The sequence below is a fragment of the Camelus dromedarius genome, chromosome 10, assembly GCF_036321535.1.
Source record: "Camelus dromedarius isolate mCamDro1 chromosome 10, mCamDro1.pat, whole genome shotgun sequence".
NCBI classification, from domain to species: Eukaryota; Metazoa; Chordata; class Mammalia; order Artiodactyla; family Camelidae; genus Camelus; species Camelus dromedarius.
This window is the reverse complement of record NC_087445.1, coordinates 20629234-20650139: the sequence shown is the minus strand read 5'-3', so window position 1 is coordinate 20650139 and position 20906 is coordinate 20629234. Positions and strand designations below refer to the sequence as shown.

Genomic DNA, 20906 nt, shown 5'->3' with positions numbered 1-20906 from the left:
GGGAGTGGGGCTTAGACGCTCTGCATGAGATCAGGCAGGAGCAATAGTTCTATGCAGAGAAAAATGACCAGAATATAGAGAGTTAATAAATTGTCGGGGGGGGGGGGGGAAGTGGACCAATATCTTGAGCCCCTCTCACTTCCTTCCTCACAGTCTTTTCATCCCCCCCCCCCCCCCGCTCGCATTTACGTCTCCATTTGGAATGTCTAATATCACCAATGGGAAGGTCTCTGGAAATACCAAAAGGTGGTCCAGAGCTTCCTTATACACTTCATTTTAACAGTTCCCTCTGCTGGACAGGAAAACATACTTCAACTGCATTTTAGAAGCTGATAAGCTGAAAGGTAGAGGAAGAGATTTGCCAACAGTGATGACGTAAATCTTAGAAACAAAATAAAGTTCAAAAGACTTGGCTTCTAGCCTCCTGTTCTGAACGTTCAATTCAAGAACCCTTTCTGATAAGGTTCTGATAGGGAAGCAACTATCCCAGCGGACTTGGGAGTTTAGCAGATTTAATCCCTGCCTTTTGAGTGTGCTAAAACTGAGTAATGATCTACTAAGTTCAGTCATCTTAAGTGGTCAGTTCTGTTGAAATTTGGTTAAGCTTGTTTTCCTGATTCTTGCCTGGAAATTGTTTTGGAGTCATCCATGTTCCTGGGACATCGTAAAGATTTAAATCATAAAGTCAGTGTTTCATTTTTTAAATCTAAAACAGCCTGAACACCTGAAAAGATTTAGCAGGGGTACTGTGTTGCATCTATGAAGATTCCTGTTTTTAAAATAGTGATATTATTATTTAAAATATTGTATGGCTTACTAAAGATAAGTAAATTGTATATCATCTTTTATTAGCAGTTTGAAATTAACTAACCAATTAGCATGTAACTGTTGGACTTTGAGAGAAAACCCCTAATTTTGATGGATGAGTGGATGAAGGAATGGTGAGTTCTCTCACAGTCTCTCTTAGCCTCTATGTTGTCCCTCGAAAAGCCTCAACTCTAGTTCAGTGCCACAGAAGCCAGACTGTCCCTGTAAGAGCAGCGATGATCTGGAATGGCACTGAATCAAACACACACCATCCAGAAATTTCCCTTTGGCTAAGATTTTCTCTTTCCTTTCCCATTTTTACCAGAGCTGCCCATACACATAGCCAGACTGAAGAATGATTGATATAAGCTTTGCTTTTCCTGTCTCCTGCCTTTCCTCCAACAGGAGGTATGAAAAAGCAATGCAATGGGCCCAAGGCCAATAGCAGAGGTGAGGAGGCCTGATTCATTGCCAGACTAGTCACCCACCTCAGAATAATTAAGAGCTGACTAGAGACGGTGCCAAATGGCAAATACCATAGAGTCTGGAGGGGACCCAGAAAGAGACATAGTGGAGAAAAAGTGGGAGACGGTGTGGCTGGGACAGGGGATCTGACTCCTGGTCTTAATTTCATCACAAGTCTTTTGAGTTCTCCTGACCTTTTCATGTTTTTTTTTTTCTTTCCCCTTTCTTGAAAAATGACTCCTTACCTGCTTGCGTCCTATGGATGAATGTTAACATGGTCTTAGGTGAACAGTTCTTGGCGCCTTTGGAAACTAGAGAGGTGGAAATAATCACGAAGATGGAAATGACTGACTCTGGGAGCCCCAAAGCTGCCACTAAATCATTTCTGTGCTGTTGAATGATTTATTGACCTAAACCCCTGCCAGGTCCGGCACTGAATCTCCAAAGTTCCCATCCAGTCCTTCCCCACAATGCTTCTGGGGTCCCACCTCCACATACACATTCCACTTATCATCAGCCTCAGCAAGTCACCAGGACATCAGCTTCAGGTCATCATTAGTCATTCATCTGCTAAGCTGCCCTAATGTTGCAGGTAGTTCTTAGAAACGGCATCAATCTGGAAAAGAAAAAAACAGTAGACTGAGATAGGAGTGGATTTTGAAGTTCATGGTAGAAATTCACAATTTGAGTCTTATCATTCCTTTCAGGTAAAGCAAAGTATCTGAACTATATGGTGATGATTCTGGAATGACCCTGAAGGGTAGACTTTGCCTCCATTCTGATGGCACCTTCTTCACAGAATAAGAGCCCTCTACCGAGTCATGTGGGAAATAAAACAATAAATAAGATCTAATTGTTCTGCCTGATGATATTTACAGACTAATGAAGGCAGTAGAATTGAGATATAGTTACATGTATAATTTCCTTCAAATGTGTGCACCAAAATTCTCTTGTCAGCATTTGATTCCTGCCTGCCTCCCTCCCTCCTCCAAGCCTTAACAGGTGCCTTTCTCCATATGTGGAAGCTCTGCCTACTTTCCACCATCTATCCAAGCCCCACTTCTCCTTATATTATAGCTTTGCCTTTTCCTTAATCAGCCTTCCCCAAATTGATCTGCACCATCCATTCTGGCATCTCCTCTCACCCCTGATGTGTGTGTTATATGTACTCAGTGCGCATATACTGTCTGCAACAACTCTTAGCATTTAGACCAAGTAATCGACACACCACGTAAGCAATCCCAAACCTCCGTATTTAGGCTTGCCACCAGAATCACACCAATCAAACCAATCACAGTGGCAAGAGAGGCTGATTTCCTGTGGCTCGTTTGTGCCACTTGCTAAAACAGGGTTCTGAATATCCCCTGAGGTTCCTGCCAGCTTTACCAACAACAAATGGCAGAAAGGAGTCAACCGACCTGACCAGGTCTACGTTTCTTTTCTGTTGCTCCAGGATTCTTCTACAGCCAGATGATTCCTTACAGATCCTGTCACCTGTGGAAGCTGATGTGGGTTTCTACACTTGTAATGCCACAAACGCCTTGGGATATGACTCTGTCTCCATTGCCGTCACATTAGCAGGTAATATGAACATCCCCGTTCAATTCAGAGATCACTGAGTGGGTGTCTGCAGCATACCAAGCGGGCTGGGGGGCACATGTGTAAACGAGATCCACACCCTGCCTTCAGCAAGTTTATCATCTATCATTGTAATTAAAGGGGGCTAATGTGTAATATGAAGTACGTGCTGATAACCAATGAGGGTGCAGTTTCATTCCACCTGGGAGGTCTTAGACTTGGAGCAGAATTTTGATAAATGGAAGTGTGAGAAATACTCCAGACAGAAAGAACACGGAGCAGAGGAGACGTGTACAACTAAGTAGCCTGCTGGGGAACATGAACGTGACCTGACGCGACTCTGACACGACTGAATGGTCTTTCTGTTTCTCCTTGTCCCACCTGTTACAAAGAAGCCTGTAAGAGCCTGGGTAGCTGGGATTCTGTGGTTGTGGGTTGGAGCAGAAGTGTTCTTTTTTTTTACTTCAACCTCTTGCTGTAATGCACCTGCCAATACTTTGCTTTTTTCCATAGAGGTTAGCAAAATATTCAGAAATTCAGTGACAACTGCAGAAAATTGCAATTCAGAGCACAGTGCCTCCCAAGGTTGTGATCTTGTAGTAATGTTCCTTTATAAAACCTTTCTTACGTAGGACAGATCTTTGCCTTTGAAACTGAGAGAGACCTTAGATACCAGCTGGATCAGGGCCCTCAATTCTCAGAGGCCAGACAACCTGAGGTCACACAGACACTCAGCTGGTGGCAGGGGGAGGGGAACTGAGGTCTCCTCACTCCCAGCTCATTGTTCCGTCCACCTTCCCACCGATCCTGCCAAACCGGGATCCCCTTTCTCAGATCTGGGCCGTGCAGCCTTTGTGGCGGTACGTTGCATGTGTTTGTATTTATTCTTTTCAATCGCCGCTCCCATCGGATGATTCAGTAGATGCTAGAAAAGCCGCATCACCCCACACTGACCTCATCGGTCCACACTGGGATTATGTTGTCACACTGTTTTCCAGTCACACGTGCTACTCCCTTGCATATCTGTTCAGCAACAGTATTCCTGCCCCTCGACCTGCGACTGATCTGTGAAGGGACCTTGAGCAGGAGGCTTTGCAGAGAAGATGAAAGCCAACAATGAAAAAGACAAGCTTAGTGGTCCTGGGGTAGATTAAAGACTGATATTATTAATGTGTATTTTTTTGTGAATAGAACATTTGCTTTTCCCCTTATGTATTCCAGTCACAATCTTTATGCCCCTCTTTATACCGAGCCCAGATGCTCAGCACCAGTCTGGTTAAACCTCTTCTGCCTTGCCTCCTCCGGCCTGCCTTGGCCAGGGCACTGCTGACGTCCTTCCAACTGCTGGCAAACAGTGGCTCTTACAAGGTTAACTCTTTTGTTTATATTTATCCAGATATGGTTCAGCTCTGTCACAGACTAAATACCCTTTGTTCACCTGAATTTAATACGATTCATGGAAACCTGTCTGGAATTAAGCAAGGCAATTGTAAAATCAGGGTTGTCTTCAGCTCTTTGAAAAGGAGCTGTTGGAGGCTGCCAAAATGTTCAAAGCCGGGGAAGAGAGAGAGCAGCCAAAGAGGCACAGGGAAAGGGGGAAAGGGGCTGAGCGATGAAGTAGTTTACGAAGACCACACCCAGGGCTTAGGGAGCTGCGTTCTTGTGCTTGGCTGGTGGGCTTTGTTCAGGTCTGCTGGCAAATCTGTCAAACAGTCACTCTAGAAGTTAAGGCTCAAATGTTTATGTTATATTTGTGTCTTTACCTGGGATTATCATCTACCCCGGTGTCAGCGTCTACACGCACAGTTTTAATGACTCACTAGCTACTGTTCTGAGCGCACCCTCTGCCAAGTATTACCGCCGTATAGCAGCAGTAGGACTTGAGTTCTGTGCTCCATGATGCTTACAGACTAGTGAAGGTGCTGGATGTATATGTGACTATCTAGAATTGAGAAATAGTTACAACTTCCTTCAAATGTACTCATCACAATCCTGGGTAGCGATGTATATACAACCTACATATAATGTAAATAAGAGTGGGGGTGCGGGGATGATGGACATCATGCATTCCTACGTTTGATTACCAGTTTCACTGTTCATTAGTTGTGTGACCTTGAGCAAAGTGTATAACCTCATTGAGTCTTCGTTCTCATCTGTAAAAGGGAAATTAATCATCTTTTACGGGGTTGTTGTGAGGTTAAATAAGATTGCATGTGTGAAAAAGCACTTAGCCCAGTGCCAGGCGCATAGTTCACACTCAATAAATGTTTCCTTTCCTTCCTCTAGCTCTTCTAAAATGAAACACATCCTGAAAGTGATTCTAAAATATGTAAAACATTAGCCCAACTTTGCTTCCGTGTATATTTCACTGTGTCTTCACACTGAAAATTCTTTAGTGTGGACTTAGGAGCTGATTCTGCTTACCTGGAATCAAATCCTCATATATCTCAGTGTTTCTGTACTTTAAAGACATTGTGGATTTTTTTTTTTCTTTGACATCACTATAAATGTAGACCAAAGGGGGAAAAATTTTTTTTGAGGCTCAAAGCACTCAGGTGTCCCCATGATTTTGTAAGGAGTGTGTGGGCTTTGGTCTCACCAATGCACCTGAGTTGACCAGATGTGGGGAAATTTGTTTACAGTAATTCAGAAGAGCAGGCAGAGCATGGCAGATAAGCCTGCAAGGTCTGGATTTGAATCCTGGCTTTGTGATTTCCAAACTGCGTAACCCTGAGTGGCTTCTTCAGCCTCCCCAACTCCGACTACATTTGTAAAATGGTGGTAATAACGGTGTTTGACTCAGAGGGTTCTCGTGAAGATGAAATGCATATTATTCTTGTAAAACGCTAATGCATGTGCCAGCATGTAGCAAGCACTCAGTAGTTGTTAGCTATGATTATTATTGTAAGGATAAAACAAAAGCCAGGTTATTTTCACAGTAGGGGAGATGCCTTTTCAGAGACAGAAACCCTTTGTAGAGCCCCCCCCCCCCCCAATGTCTTAACAACTCAGTGTCTCAGTATCAAGGGGGAAGCTGAATTAGCCATCTGAAAAGTGGCTGGAGTGCCTGGATTCAGGGCAAGGGAGGTGAGTTCACGAGGACTGTTTCACACGGGCCACGGGAAGGGGGGCCTTGTGAACTCTCCCCGGTCCGTGACTAGACCTCTCCTGTTGAGTTGCCCCACCCTGAGTTGAGTGTGTTGCCAGTTCAGCCTCTCAGGTTTGTTGTAGGTCCATTGCTACTCTCTACAGAATTTTTATTTAAATATATAAACACCATTTAGTTTTAGACATACCAACACAGCCAGACCTTCCCTGCTCTGCCCTCTTTGGGCCTATAGAATGTGTTTTTTAGTGCCCTTTGCTTCTCTCTGAACTCATCCAGTTATGTGTTGATTTTATCTTTTAAGCTGCAGAGATCTGAGAGTACTTTTCAAGTATCTCTCAGCATGGAGAAGGCTAATATTTCTGTATCTGCCTCCCTGGGCCAGGAAACTCACAGCCATGTCGACCCAGTGGCACAGAGTTCCTCTCTGTCCTCAGTTGACTTAATTGGATGCCTGTTTCACTGCACAGGTTGTCGATGAGAAGGGAGGGTAGCAGGAGGTAGGGAGGAGTATAAGATTATCACCAAAATGTCACATACGTAACATTCTGAACACCTGAATACTTTGTGTGCAGGTATAAACAGAGTTAGGTAAAGGAGCGTGTCTGGTGGGCACAAAGAAAAGTTTCAAGAGCCATCTTAACTAGTCAGATTCAGCACTCAGCCAGGTTGCTCAGAAAGCTTCCAGATCTGAATGGGGTAGGCAGCGTTTTGAAGGAAAGCAGTAGTTTCCTGGTAAATTGCTTCAGGCTGGATCAGTGGAGTGGCGATCTACTTAGCAATGCAGATGAGGCCTGCACAGGTGTAGACCACTGATGAGGTCATAACCATAAGGGAAACGTTTTCGGTTGTCATTGATTTTATAAGATCACAAAAGAGATACTGTAAGGCCTGCTTGACATCATCAATGGAAAATGAGAAGATGGGGGCTGGGGGATGAGCGTATCTTTCATTGAAAGGAGAGAAGACAGATGAGCTCACCCAAAGTTTTCACAGGAAAAGAGAGACAGAAAATATTTCTCCTTTCCTGGCATGTTTTTCTGCTTTTTTATGAGTTGAATAGCTGACACATATTGTGTCTAATAAAGAGATCACAGAAACCTCACTGGGAAAATAAAAATAAAAAGGCAATTGTGTTCTTTTTAAATTCTTCTTTCTCTGCCCCTTCCTCATTATGACTTAGTAGCTACAATAAAAGACAAGCAGTTTTGTAAGGTTTTCATAATGTAAGTCATTTTGAATTGGCATTTCTGAATTTTTCATCTAGCAGCTCTGTTAACCAGAGGAGGATTTGGCTTCATAGAGAGTTAGACTCAGCAAGGGCTTTGTCATCAGTGGCAGAGACTGACACAGGAAGGTGTGCTCGGTGCACTAGATCAGAGAGAAAGGCACACAGGTTGGGCTCTGTTCCTGGTGGTGCTCTGAACAACGGGCAGTGGCCATTAACTACTTCACGCTGCCGTCCAGGTACCTCATTATCTGATCCAATACTTAGTATCCAAGGCCCTTAAGTTTTCCCCCATCTCTATAGATGTGTAGCATGCCCAACAAAGAGGCCTGGTGTTGATAGAATTTAGGTAAAATGGAATTAGAGTATAGCAGGAGAATCCAGCTTACTCTGCTCCCTAGTAGGTTAGAGGAGACAAACAGGGCAGTACAAGTGTTCTAGGCCAGCCTGTCGCACATCCTGAGAAAGCAATTACCACATCTGTCCAGTGGGGTGAGGGAAGGATGGGTGGTTGGACAGGCAGTGGGATACACTGTATCCTTGGCCAGTTGTTTCTAGGAGAGGCTGCAGCATCATGCAGCTGTGCTAGGTGTGGGGTCTTTGTGTGGGCCCCTGCAGTGGCACATGCGAAAGAAGTTATGACAGCATCACTTGCTCCCATAGCATCTTGAGGAGTCATCAACTTCAATTGCATAATTAGAAGAGATAGTGACAGTAACCTGAATAGCTGAACACACTGGCATTGGCAAAAAATGTCTTTAGGGAATGGCAGTGGAAACAAGGGAACAGAAGAAAGCCATCCAGCCTGGGGATGTTCAGGAAAGGGCAGTCCAAGCCCTCCCTACTTCCTTAGATCCTAAGGGCCCTGCGATATTTATACTGAAGGCACGCCAACTAAACAGCATCTCAAGGGCAAAGAAGTATCAATTCTTCCTCATTTTTTGTGCGGGATAATTAATTAGTAGTCACAGTGCTGACCGTGACTCATCAAGAAAAGGTTAAATTAGGTTAAAACTATTTTATCAGTTTTATTGAGGTGCGATTTACATACCATAGAATTCACCCATTGTAAGTTTTCAATCCAGTGATATTTTAGCAAATCTTCTAAGTTGTGTAGCCATCACTACAAGCCAAGGTTGTTGTTTTCCTAAAAACTTTCTTAAAAACATACTGTATAAGTCAACCATTTAAAATATACAACTCAGTGGCTTTTTAGCACTTTCAGACCCGTGCATCCATCCCCACACTCAATTTTAGAATACTTATGGATGTAAAGTGATAATTCATTGTGGTTTTAATTTACATTTCTCTAATAACTAATGATGTTGAGCATCTTTTCATACGCTTATTAGTTGTTTACACATCTTATTTGTTGCAGTAGCAACTTTGGTGATATAGACAGTGTATATGGCCTGTATATTAGTATTTTTATTGCTGCTATAACAAATTACCACAAGCTTAGAGTCTCAAAGCAGCACAAATATATCATGTTAAGAGTCTGTTGGTCAGAAGTCAGGAATAGCCTTACCAGGATAAAACTGAGGTGTCAATGAGGTGCACTCCTTTCTGTAAGCTCCAAGGGAGAGTGATTTTCCTTTTCATTTGGGTTGTTGGCAGAATTTAGCTCCTTGTGACCTAGGACTGTGGTCCCTGTTTTCTTGCTGGCTGTAAACAGGTTCTGGAGGCTGCTGCATTCCTTAGCTCTTGGCCCTCTTCCTCCACCTTTAAAGCTAGCAATGGTGAGTTGAGTCTTTCTCATATTGCCTCTCTCTGACAAGCTCTTCTGTCTCCCTCTTCTGACTTAAGAGCTCGAGTGATTAGATGGCCCACCTAGATAATCTAGGATAATTTCCCTATCTTAAGTCAGTTCATTAGCAACCTTAATTCCAGCTGCAATTTTAATTTCCTTTTTCCGTGTAATACAACATGGTCACAGATTCCAAGGATTAGGATGTAGACGCCTCAAAGACAAATGCAAATCTAATTCTGATGGACCTTCCAGTTTTTCCATATAAGCCAAACCAAAACACACACATCTTTTTTTTAATCTTTCCATTTTTCACTGAGCCTAACTAACTCAAATTTTTAAAAATTCTTTCCAGACTAAACATGTCAGTGATCTGAATATAGCCTGGAGGCTACCAGTGCCCTCTGGTTAAATTTTCCATTTTCTATATTCTCTGCTCCTATGTTATACCTCATTCCCCAGTATAGTTAGAGTGTTACCAAAGTGTAATCATTTATTTTATTAGATTATAAATTATATTAACTAAAACCAGGTAATGATTTGGATGGGAGAGAAATATTTGTTTTTTACTACTATTAAAAAGGAACCTTATTGTAATAATAGAATAAGTAAGATTTGGGGGAAAGAATTTGCCTCATTACAAAACTTAAGTGCAGATTTAGAATTATAAACCTGTGTCCTTACTGTAAACAGGGGGATTTTCAATAGATGCACACTTGGGTCTTTTTTGACCTAAGAGTTCATGAATCTCTTACATACAAATAAAGAACAGCAATCTCCATCCACCACTGCCAACTATAAACTCCCCTCACTTGAAATTCTAACATTTACTAATTTACTTCCTTTATCTTTGGGAGACTAGAAGACTAGATGGCAAAGAAGTAGAGCTTTTGTAATGAAGTCCAGGAAAAATTACAGATGAAGGGAAAAGGTATCGTAGGATAGGTGAAGAGAAAGGGGATAAAGTTGACTAAAAGGTCAAACACTGACTCAGCAGGTGGGAATGAAGGAGACCTTGCAAGAGAGACAGCAGGACAAGAAGGAGTTAAGAATTCCTGAGCTATAAAAAGTGAAAGGCATTTGGAAGGACAACCAGACTAAGGAAAATATCATGCATTTTAATGTAAAACTATTATCTGTAACAAAGCAACTCTTGTTGAATTGCCAGGTAGCCAGATCCTCTGAAGTTTCTGGCCAGCATGGGATGGTAACTGGACATGACTAGCCAGGATTTTTCATTACTGATTTCAAATGTATAAGCTGTTGTTAGTATTTTTATAAAAGCTTTCATTGGTTCACACTGATTGTGGTCCCTTAAACTTTATTTGACTCATGAGTTCTTTAATTCTTCAACTGGAAATTCTCATTTCAGAGAGTTTTCACAGATTCAACGCTAGTGGCCCTTACAAGAGGCCTATGATAATTGCAGTATAAGTAGAGGCTAACATTTTTTAAGGCATTGCTTTGATAGTCTCACTTGTTACAGGCATTATCCATTGATTAAAGCTGGATGAAATATAATTTACTTAGTTTTAGGTATTGAAAGTGTGTGAAACTTACAGCATCGTATTGCCGTATATTCAAATATTTTAATTAGTGGGCATCACTATCTTGTTCACTTTTCTCTTGAAATCAGATCTGGGGCTCCTGTGGGTGCCCCTACAATTTTCTTGAACAGTGTTGTGGGCGTCCCCAGCAAGTCAGCCTGGCGGATGTTGTTTCACAGCTTCTCTGGAAGTAGATACTTCCTGGGGTATCCAACGAGAGCATCCTTAAGCTTTCTCTCTCTGTCCAGAGACTGATACCAGTTTCAGGAGAAGTCAAAGTATTTCTTCTTCTAATTATCCCGAAACCCGCACAGTTCTTCAAAATAGAAGCAGTCAAGTTCCTTCTCACTAATGGATTTGTTTCTTTTCCTCTTTCCTGCCTTTTCTTGTTTCTTTAAACTTGCCCTTCCTGCGTGTTTTCTTGGTTTATCGAAAACTAAGTATCGGCTTATCAGCACCTTCTTCCTGTATCATAGTGGAGATAACGCTGATGATAGCTAACATTTATTCAGACCTCATGCTGTGCGAAGGAAGGAATCATTCAAACAATTTTACAAGCATTAGTGTACTTACCGTACTCTCTTATGTACTCTCAGCCAGTAGAAGTAGAAAACCAAGGCACAAAGAGATTAAATAACTTGCCTAAGGCCGTTTAGCTATTGTGATGGAGTCTAAACACCTATCATATAGGTTCCATTTCTCACACCCTTGCCTGCTTCAGGCATCACTACTTACCACGCACTTTTGTTGCTCAATCCTCATGAATATAACCCAGAATCCATATCTGAGCAGACCTCCAAGAAGACTCTGCCAGTTGCTAGTTTAGGCATCATAATCTCAAACCTAATTGCCATTTTGGCATCCTTCCTGGAGCTCTCAGGTTATCTCCAAGCCTGCGTCCTGCAGTCCCGGCTTCTGTCATTGCCCAGTTTCCCAGTCACTTTCAACAAGTCTTCTTATTCTCCTTGGGAATGAAAGCACATAAGCGCTTCCTAGCATAAATCATCTCTAGCTTAAGAGGGAGAATCTGAAGTCTTCAAATTTCAGTTCATTTTTGGTGGCTAAGGGTCATAAAGAACCATTTTTAAATGACGTTTGTGACTTACAATGTTCGAAGGATTGAAAGAGAACCGATTTGATTCCTTCAATCAATGAATCAAAAATATTCATTAAACCTGGATTAATTAGCATTTGCTAACCACCTTTACAAACAAAATCATAAATATATGATGGTTAAAATGTAGTCAATTATTTCTTGCTCACATCATGTCTCAAATTACAGCACCAGAGGGTTTCTATGGTTTGGGTCAAGAAGTGGCACCTTTGACTTGTGCTTGCCTTCCGTCTGCTAGAACTCAGTGCCTTGCCCTCACCTAACTGCAAAGAGACTGGGACATGACCCCACTGTGTGCCCTGGAAGAAGAAGAAAGGGATTTGGTTAGTAGCAGATCTGTCTCAGCCAGGGCTTCTAAAATGGAAGGCGTCTTGCTGTTGAAAACAAAGTTTCTCTTAGCAGAGGCTTGAACTTTGGGCCTGAGAAAGAGTTACTTACAATGCTGTCTGCTCTTGGCTGCACTCAAAAAACAAACCTTCATCTCCTCTGGCTCCTCTCTCAGTCACCCTTCTCCTGGGCCAAAGATATTTTTCAAGCACATATGTTTAGGTTTTTTTTTTCCCATTGGGTTTTGATCTTACCCAGAGTCACACACGAGGGAACGAGGCGTGAGGCAGAACCCAGACTATGCACAGGAATGTATTTCCAAGCATTGCTCCTGGGGCTGCTCATCTGTCCTGCTGGTCTCTCCAGCTACTAGTCCTTCAGGGTCAGGACAGTGCCTGTTTAGTCAAACACCTCTGCTGGAAAGGCATCCCAAGGTGCCACGGCTCCACATCAATGGATACTGACATGCGAGTGTTCGCTCATCTCAGGTTCACCCACTTACCACTGAGGCTCTGAATCCCCTGTTCCTTGTCACTTCGACAGGAGCCAGAATCCAAAAGCTAAGGGTATGATGAGGCCTGAAGGAAATGAACAATAAATGATTCTCTTAATGCTTCTGTTTCTATATCTGACTCTCTTAAAGAGGCTTGATTGCTTATGTTGGACGTGATAAATTGAAAAGCTTGCCTTTGTTTCCATGTTCTCATTTTTCATAAGTGTATATAGATATAAAACTAGGCTTAATCGCCTTAGATGTATAGCTCTCATGCAACCAACACAGATTTACAGATTCAGTGAAAGAGTAAGCAGTAAACCCCATCGATTTCCGTAAAAGAATGCTTATGTAATCTGCTAGCTGACGCTGACCCACAGGGATGATGTGGTGGCTTACAGGTGGGCGTGGGCCTGACGGCTGAGGTTCCGCACACACTGCCGAGGCTCTGTGATCATCGCTCAGCCCTCTTCATGCTCTTTTTTCCTTTAATCTATAGTGAAAGTCTTTTTGGCCAGGCATGCTGTGACTTTTTTTTTTTTTTTTTTAGCATTCTCTTAGCACAAATACATAATTTATCATTTCACTCCCCCTCTGCATCTCTCTTTCTTTTTCTTTATTTTTCTTTCTTCTTCCATGTAAAGTAATATTAGTTAATGGGGTTGTAATCGAGCACAGAGGCATGGCATCACACAGCAGTACTCACTCACTGAGGGAAGACCCAGGTTATCTAAAATGGACTTAAGTGTTTTTGTTTTGTTTTGTAGTTGACCATTGAAATAAGAATTCCAACTTGGAATTTTCTGCTAGAGAAGTAGTGGTCTCTCAAAAGAAATCTCAGCTCTCACCAGGAATCAAGAAAAACTAACACTGTGTAATTAATTAATTAACAAACCTGACTGCAAGTCAGAATCAGCTGGGAAGTCATTCAAAATAGAAACTAGAGGTTCCATGCCACCACCTGAGATTCAGGTTTCGTAGGTCCAAGAATGTGACTTAGTAATACGTGCAAGGTTTTTCTAATAGATTTAGAGGGTCAGTTGATTAAGAAGCATCATTTCAGTCTAAATTTCAATTATAGGTACTTGGGTAACTGTGCTTTGTCTTAACAACGGATTATGAAGGTAATAAGAATGCATAAGGAGACGTGTTCGCAGCAGTGCCTCTAGTGACAGGACAAAAGGCCGTTACTTTTCAGCAGAAGCTCAATATAATTAATTAAGGGCTGGATTTAATTCAGTGACATTTGAATTTTATAGCTATATACTTGCAACTATAAAACCACCTTTATTATTAAAATTCCTGTAGGAAAAATAACTTGGTAATTGTGAGTCTGAAGCTCTCTGGTCCCTAACCTGCTTTTCCCCATTGACAGTTGTTTTTATTACACAGTGAGGCAACTATTTATGTAGCAGGACAGATTATGTTTTTAATAAGTGCCCAGGGGGTTCTGAGGCAGCCAGTCCACAGACAGGGTTTGGAATCTCCAGTTATAAGCACTGGACTTGAGGTCCAAGTTCTGGGGTCTTGTTCAGCTCTACTACTTGCTTGTTCTTTTGCCTTGGACAAACCATGGGACTTTTCTTAGCTTAAGTGCCTCATCTATATTAAAGATGGGAAATTTTTTACCTGCCTCTCAGGGTTTTTATGACAAAAAAAACAAATGCAGGTAATGCACATACCACACCATATGTACACTTAGATTGATTTACTAGACATTTTTTGAGGACCTACTATGTGTAGGACTAAGTGATAGGAATAAAGAAGAGGACAAGAGGGATGTGATCCTTGATTTTATGGAAGTTACATGGTGATGGGCGGGAGGCAGAGAACACACAAATAAATAAGGTAAATTTGGATAGTTCTGGTGCTTAGGAAGAAAAACAAAATTGGCATTGAGCTACATAATGGCTGGCGGGGGAGTGAACGGATGCACGTTTTAGATGAGATGGCTGGGAAAAGCTCCAGAAGAAGCTGCTATTTGCGTGGAGACATGAATGACCGGAAGATAGCTGTGCAGAAGTCTGTAGGTGGATGTCTGTAGGGAGAGAACGTCTGGGACAGATGTGTTGATGTTTTGGAGGCAGGGACCACAGGCCAGTGTGGCCAGAGCAGCAGTGATCGATGCAGAGTGTGGCCTCAGTGAGGCAGGAGGGGTCAACAGCTGAGCCTGAACAAGTAGGGGATGATTGGTCATGAAAGGGGCTTGAAATTTTGTCCTGACTGCACTGACACACACACACACACACACACACACACACACACACACACACACACACACACACACACACACAATAATTTAAGCAGAGGAATTATGTGATCTGATTCATGTTTTAGAAAGGTCACCCTGGCTGTCATGAGAAGAGACTATAGTGAAGGGACAGTGGGAGCAAAGAGACCTGTTAGGCTGTGGAGTAATCCAGCCAGAGAGAACATGGCAGCATCAGATTATAGGAGTAGAGGGGCTGGTTAGATTTAAGGTATATTTGGAGCTAGAGCTTCTTAGGGTAGGGAGGTAAGGTAAAGATGCTAGCATTAATTCACTGTTATTTCACTTATATTCAATACATTTGAGATTATGTATGATCTGATGTGGAGATGAGTGATTTCATACTATAATGATTTCTGAGACTAATTAATGCAGGTGCTAATGAGAGAATGCAGCTGGAATAATACTGCATTCTCCATACATAATCTCGAAAGTATTGAAAATAAGTGAAATAAGTGATATAAGGGAAAAGGCCCCCAAATAGGTAGAGAGAGCCTATGCGTATATTCAAAGGTGAACTCCTCAGAACCTTACTCAAGTTTCTGTCCTTAAACGTAGATCTAATGAGCTAATAACCTGTGCCTAGAAGGCAGTTAAAAGGGAGAGGAGAAGAAGGAGGGATGGCTTCTAATACGAGGCTGTGTGACAGTGCAAGCAGAAAGAAAGGATAAATGGATGACAAAGAAAACAAAGTCTGAAAAGCAGGTACAGGACTGCAAAGGGCCCTGTTAATTATGGTTTTCTTCACTGTTAATGAAGGCACAGAAGAGTGAATGCCATTGTAGATTGTTCTGCCTGTAAAATGATTGGAACAAAATTAAATCCATTTGGCTTACAAAAAAATTAAGCTTTGGGTATATGAAAATGATCTCATGTGGACCCTTATTTCCCAAAGGTGCTCAGTAAATTAATCTTTTCATTGTGTTTTGTGGTCATGTACATGAAGTGTGCTGTATTTTTATCCTCAGCTGATAAAGGCCAATTAAAATGTAACATGCACAGAACTTCTACTTCTGGGAAGATAGTGTAGATGCACTTTTCCCTCTTCCTCTCAGTGAATACAGCTAAAATTCAGACATTATATATAAAACAAATGTAAGAAGACCAAAAAGTGGACAGGAGAAAGCAGACTGGCTAGGGACCTTGGGTACTGAGGAGTGATACAACTGTGACTTCCTTGGGGTTTCCTTTTTCTTCACAAATCCTAAACTTGGAGCTAAAGAAGCCAGCCACCAGGAAATACAACAGGAATGACAACAGCAGAATGTCTCAATGAAAGCCTGCTTCCTGCAGGCAAAGAACTAGGAAAGGGCAACCTAGCAAGACAGAAAACTTCTCGGAACTATTTCTCTACTCCAAACATCACAGAAAACACTATGATCCACCATCACCCACACCAGCAAAGCCTGAGTGTGGAGACTAGACTCCTTGTCAGACTGAAATGAGGTTCCCCAGCACCCCCACAGACATGGTATCTGAGAAGACAGATTTCATTCCCACAAGGGCGCAATGCGGAGACCACATGGGGATCCTGGAGTTCCACCCTCCCCCCACAGCGCCCCCCTTACTCTTCCCTCTGGGGTGGTGGTAGAGAAAGCCTCCTAGAGAATTCGAGTCTTCACCACCACCCAGCAGTAACAAGGCCCCTCCCTCGGCAGTGTTAGGGGAGACTAGATGGAGAGCCAGAAGCTCCACCCGTGCCCAGCAGTAGTGAGGAGCCCCTAATGGGTCACAGAGGAGGCCAAGTGGAGGACCTGGACTTTTGCTTTCACTGGGTAGTAACCAGGCGGCACCTCCCTGCTCCCTGACCTGGGTAATTTCAGAGAATGCCGGCTCAAACAGATTTAAATAAGATCCAGAGTTGCATAATACAATGTGAAAATGTCCAGGTTTCAACTGAAAATACCAAAACCCACTTTCACCACTTTTATTCAACATAGTGCTGTAAGTTCTATCCAGTGGAATAATCCAAGAAAAAGAAAGAAAAGGCATATAGATTGAAAATGAAGGAGTACGACTATTTGCAGAACGAATGATCACCTACTTAGAAAATCCCAAGGAATCTACCCAAAAAAAGTTCTGAAACGAGTATGTAAGTCCAGCAAGGTCACACACCACACAAAACTCAACTGCTTCTGTAACTAGCAATGAACACATGGATGCTGATATTTAAAATACGGTATCGTTTACTATCCCTGGAAAAAATAACTGGGTATAAATCTAACAAAATATGTACCGGACTTGTATGCTGGGACCTACAAAACTCTGATGAAAGAAAGTAAGGGAAATCTAAATAAATAGACATGCAGTGTTCATGGATTAGAAGGCTCAACACACCAAAGGTGTCAGTTCTCTCCAAATCGATATACAGAGTTGTGTAATTCCTGTCAAAACTCTAGCAAAATCTTATAGTTGTAGACAAGGTCACTCTAACATTCGTGTAGAAAGGCAGAGAAACTAGAATAGCGAGGAATAAAGTGGGAAGAATCAGCCTCAAGAGTCAATTTCAAGGGCAATTACAACTACAATAATTAAAACTGTGTGGTTTGGTAGAGAGAGAAACGTGTAAATCAGAACAGAAGAGAGAACACACAAAACTACAAAAATATACCCAGCGGATTCTGACAAAGATACAAAAGCAATTCAGTGGAAGAAAGAGCTTGTTCAGTAAATAGTGTTGGAGCAATGACACATCCATAGGCAAAAAGCAAATGAACTTTAACCTAAGTCTCCCACCATATACAAAAATTAACTCCAAATGTAGCACAGACTTAAATGTAGAATGTAAAACTATGAAACTTTTAGGGAAAAAGTAGGAAAAAATTTTCAGTGTCTAAGGCTAGATAAAATACTTCTTACATTTAACATTAAAAGCGTAATCCATGAAAGGACAACTTGGCAAATTGGACTTCATCAAAGTTAAACACTTTTGCTCTGTGAAAGGGTCTGTTAAGATGTTGGGGAGGGTATAGCTCAGTGGTAAATTGTGTGCTTAGCATGCACAAGGTCCTGGGTTCAATTCCCAGTACCTCCACTAAGTATGTAAGTAATTAAGTAAGTAAAGCTGATTACCTCCCCCCCCCCCACCAAACAAAACAAAACAAAACAAAAACTAAAAGAGTGGGGAGTAGACTCTATGGACCGGGAGAAAGTTACTGCAAACCATGTATCTGACAATGACTTGTATCTAAAATGTAAAGAATGCTCAGAACTCAACAGTAAACACCACACAATCCAAGTAGAAAATGCTAAAGGACATGAAGAACTATTCATCAAAGAGAATGTAAAGATGGCAAATAAGAACATCAAAAGATATTCAGTATCATTAGCCATTGGAGAAATGGAAATTAAAATCACAATGAGGTACCACTACATACCCATTAGAAAGGCTAAAATTTAAACTAATAACAACACCAAATGCTGGCAAGGATGCAGAGAAACTGGACCATTCATACATTCCTGGTGGGAATGTGAAATGATCCAGCCACTCTGGAAAACAGTTCAGCAGTTCCTTAAAAAACTAAACATGTAACTACCATATGACCTAGCAATTACACTCCTGGGCATTTATCCCAGAGGAAATGAAGACATATGTTCACAGAAACTTGAACAGGAATGTTTATAGACACTTTATTTGAATAGCCAAAATGTGAAAACAACCCCAGATGTCCTTCAGCAGGTGAATGAATGAACACACTTGGCACATCCATACTGTAGAATACCACTCAGCAATAAAAGGGAACACACCATTGATACATGTAACTGTGGCTGGTACCATGTGAGTTCTGGAAGAGTCTCCAGAGAATGATCCTAAGTGGAAAAAAAAAGCCCATCAAAAAAGTTACATACTGTATGATTCCATCTACATAACATTCTTAAAATGACAAAATTATAGAAATGGAGACCAAATTAAAGTTTGCCAAAATATTAATGCAGGGTTGGGGGCAGATGAGGGATCCTTGTAGTGATGGGAATGTTGTTCTACAGCTTAACGTTATGGATGTCAGTGCCATAGTCATAATACTGTTCTCTAGTTTTGTAAGATATTGCCATTGGAGGAAACTGGGTAGAGGGTAAGCAGGATTGCTCTGTGTTATTTCTTACAACTGCATGTGAATCTGCAGTGATCTCAAGGTAGAAGAGTTTGACTAACCCTAAAAAAGTGGGATGCATTGGATCGTTTGTTAATGATGAGAAACACAAATCATCCCCACTTGTTAGATTCCATGCTCTGTCCTCAGATTCTTCAGTCCTTGTTCTTTTTCTGAGAATTCTATGGTAGCTAGATGGGTAAATGGGTGGATGAATGGTTTTCATATTGTGTAGTTACAGTTTCTTCAAAGGAAAACATGGTCAGTGGAAAAAGCCTGGGTATATCATCTGTTCATCATTGATCATCTCATGTTTCAAGGGAATGCCCACTACCACCATCTAATATAATGTCACATTCCTTCTCATCCTCAGGAAAGCCACTAGTGAAGACATCCCGAGGGACGGTGATCAACACAGAGGAGCCCGCCATCACAGTCGATGTAGGAAGCACCATCAAAACAGTGGGAGGAGTCAATGTGACTATTAACTGCCAAGTTGCAGGTGAGAAATTCATTCCTGTGTTAATTCACTTGTTCAGGTATTAATGGAGCCTTGTGCTAGGTTGGGGAATAAGAAGATATGTACAAATTCTGCTCTAAGAGACTTAGGACTAGTAGGAAAGCTGAAGCATGACCCTCAGTCATTGTGAAAGTAGAAAGTGCTGCAGAAGTGTAGAAGAGGAAAACAGTGGCAGATGAAGAAGAGAGGGTTTCATCGCAGTCTTGCAGACTGGTAGAGTGCATGCAGAGATGGGGGCAAAGCGTGTTCCAGGGGGATGAAGTAGTGTGAGAAAATTCATGAAAGTAGGAAAGCCTCAGGACTTTAAGGGAACAGTGTGTGCTTTGGTCTGGCTGGAACCCAGAGTGCAGAGATGGTGTGGAAGGGCAGTAGCGTGGGTTGCAACTGTGCTGTGGGAGACTTTGAATGCTTGGATGAGGGCTTCAGACAAAAGTAAATTCAGAGTGACGTTAAGGAGCCATGCAGTGCATGAAGTGAAACGAAGAAAAGAAATACTGAAACAGAGAGGCCAGTTAAGAAGCCATCATGGTAGTTTAGAGGAGAGATACTGGGAGCCAGGTTCTTGGATTCCTTAATTGGTAGAAATTGGTAAGAGGCCAGAACAGGAAACTCAGGCAAGTCTTTACAGGGACTCGTGCTGCAGCACAAGGGAGCAAAAAGAAGTAGCAGGTTCCCTTCTTTGCTCCCTGAGGCAGGGGGAGCCAGTCCCTTAAATGGGGTGAGGGTAGGGGTGGGTTCAGGGGTCTGGCTGAAGGGGTGGCTTAGGTGGTCTGCCCCCTCCCCTGGCGGTGTTGTGTGCAGGGGTCATGCGCAGTACCCTGCTTTTGCTCCCAACACCTCAGAAGTGGCAGTTGTGTTTTTGGTCTTTTTTGTATCTTGTTGTTCATTTGTCCCAACTGCAAACGCACACAGTTATTTTTATCCCTTATAGTTTCTTTGTATTCTGTTGCTCAAGGAGATGTTAATCTAGGTGTAGGCACTGCAGCAAAGGGTCCCAGGTCCCAGCCTGTCTCAAGGGCAGTGGTGGTGAAAAGTCAGGAGTGGATGGTAGGGGTAAGACCAACAGAAGCCTGGAGCTTACTCACATCAAAAGTAGGTAGAAGTCATTAATGAAAACAGCCAGTTCTGTTTGGAGTTGCGATCTAGGCATTACTGTTGGGTAGGCATTGCAAACTCAGAGGCCTATAGGGGCCAGAAAGTCACAGGGAAGTGGAGGAGTAGTAGACAATAGGAGGTGGTAGTATGCTCTTCATAAAGGTGTTTACCTTCAATGAAAAAACAAACACACCAACATAGAACAGAACAAAGCTCAGCCACCGATGCTCCCTTCCTCTGAACTGCTAGCTTGTAATGTCCATCCTAAGGGTTTTCACTCCCAGACATAGAGAAGAAGTGGGTGGCTCTTGTGCAAGGGCCCAGCAACAGGCCCCTGATTGCTGTCTTCATCAGATATACCCTACTGCAGTTACGAATTAAGTTATTTGAACCCTACTCGGGCCCTAGCCCAGTCGAAGTCCTCTGCCTCGGCAGGAAAAGTTTGTTTTACTGTTCAGGTTCACATCCCAAATAACAAAACTGAAGCTGAGATCAATGCAGCACAAGCTTTATTCAGTG

General features: G+C 42.2%; 1 protein-coding gene across 4 annotated transcripts in view; it reads left to right on the top strand.

The window, feature by feature from the left end:
* The window catches only part of ADAMTSL1 (ADAMTS like 1), a 373405-nt gene that overhangs the window by 269361 nt on the left and 83138 nt on the right, over positions 1–20906 (top strand). For all 4 annotated transcript variants that reach the window (XM_064490187.1, XM_064490185.1, XM_064490186.1 and 1 more), the window contains 2 exons: positions 2726–2853; positions 19146–19274. In XM_064490187.1, coding sequence (XP_064346257.1) covers positions 2726–2853; positions 19146–19274 — 257 coding nt within the window. The remainder of the gene's footprint in view (positions 1–2725; positions 2854–19145; positions 19275–20906) is intronic.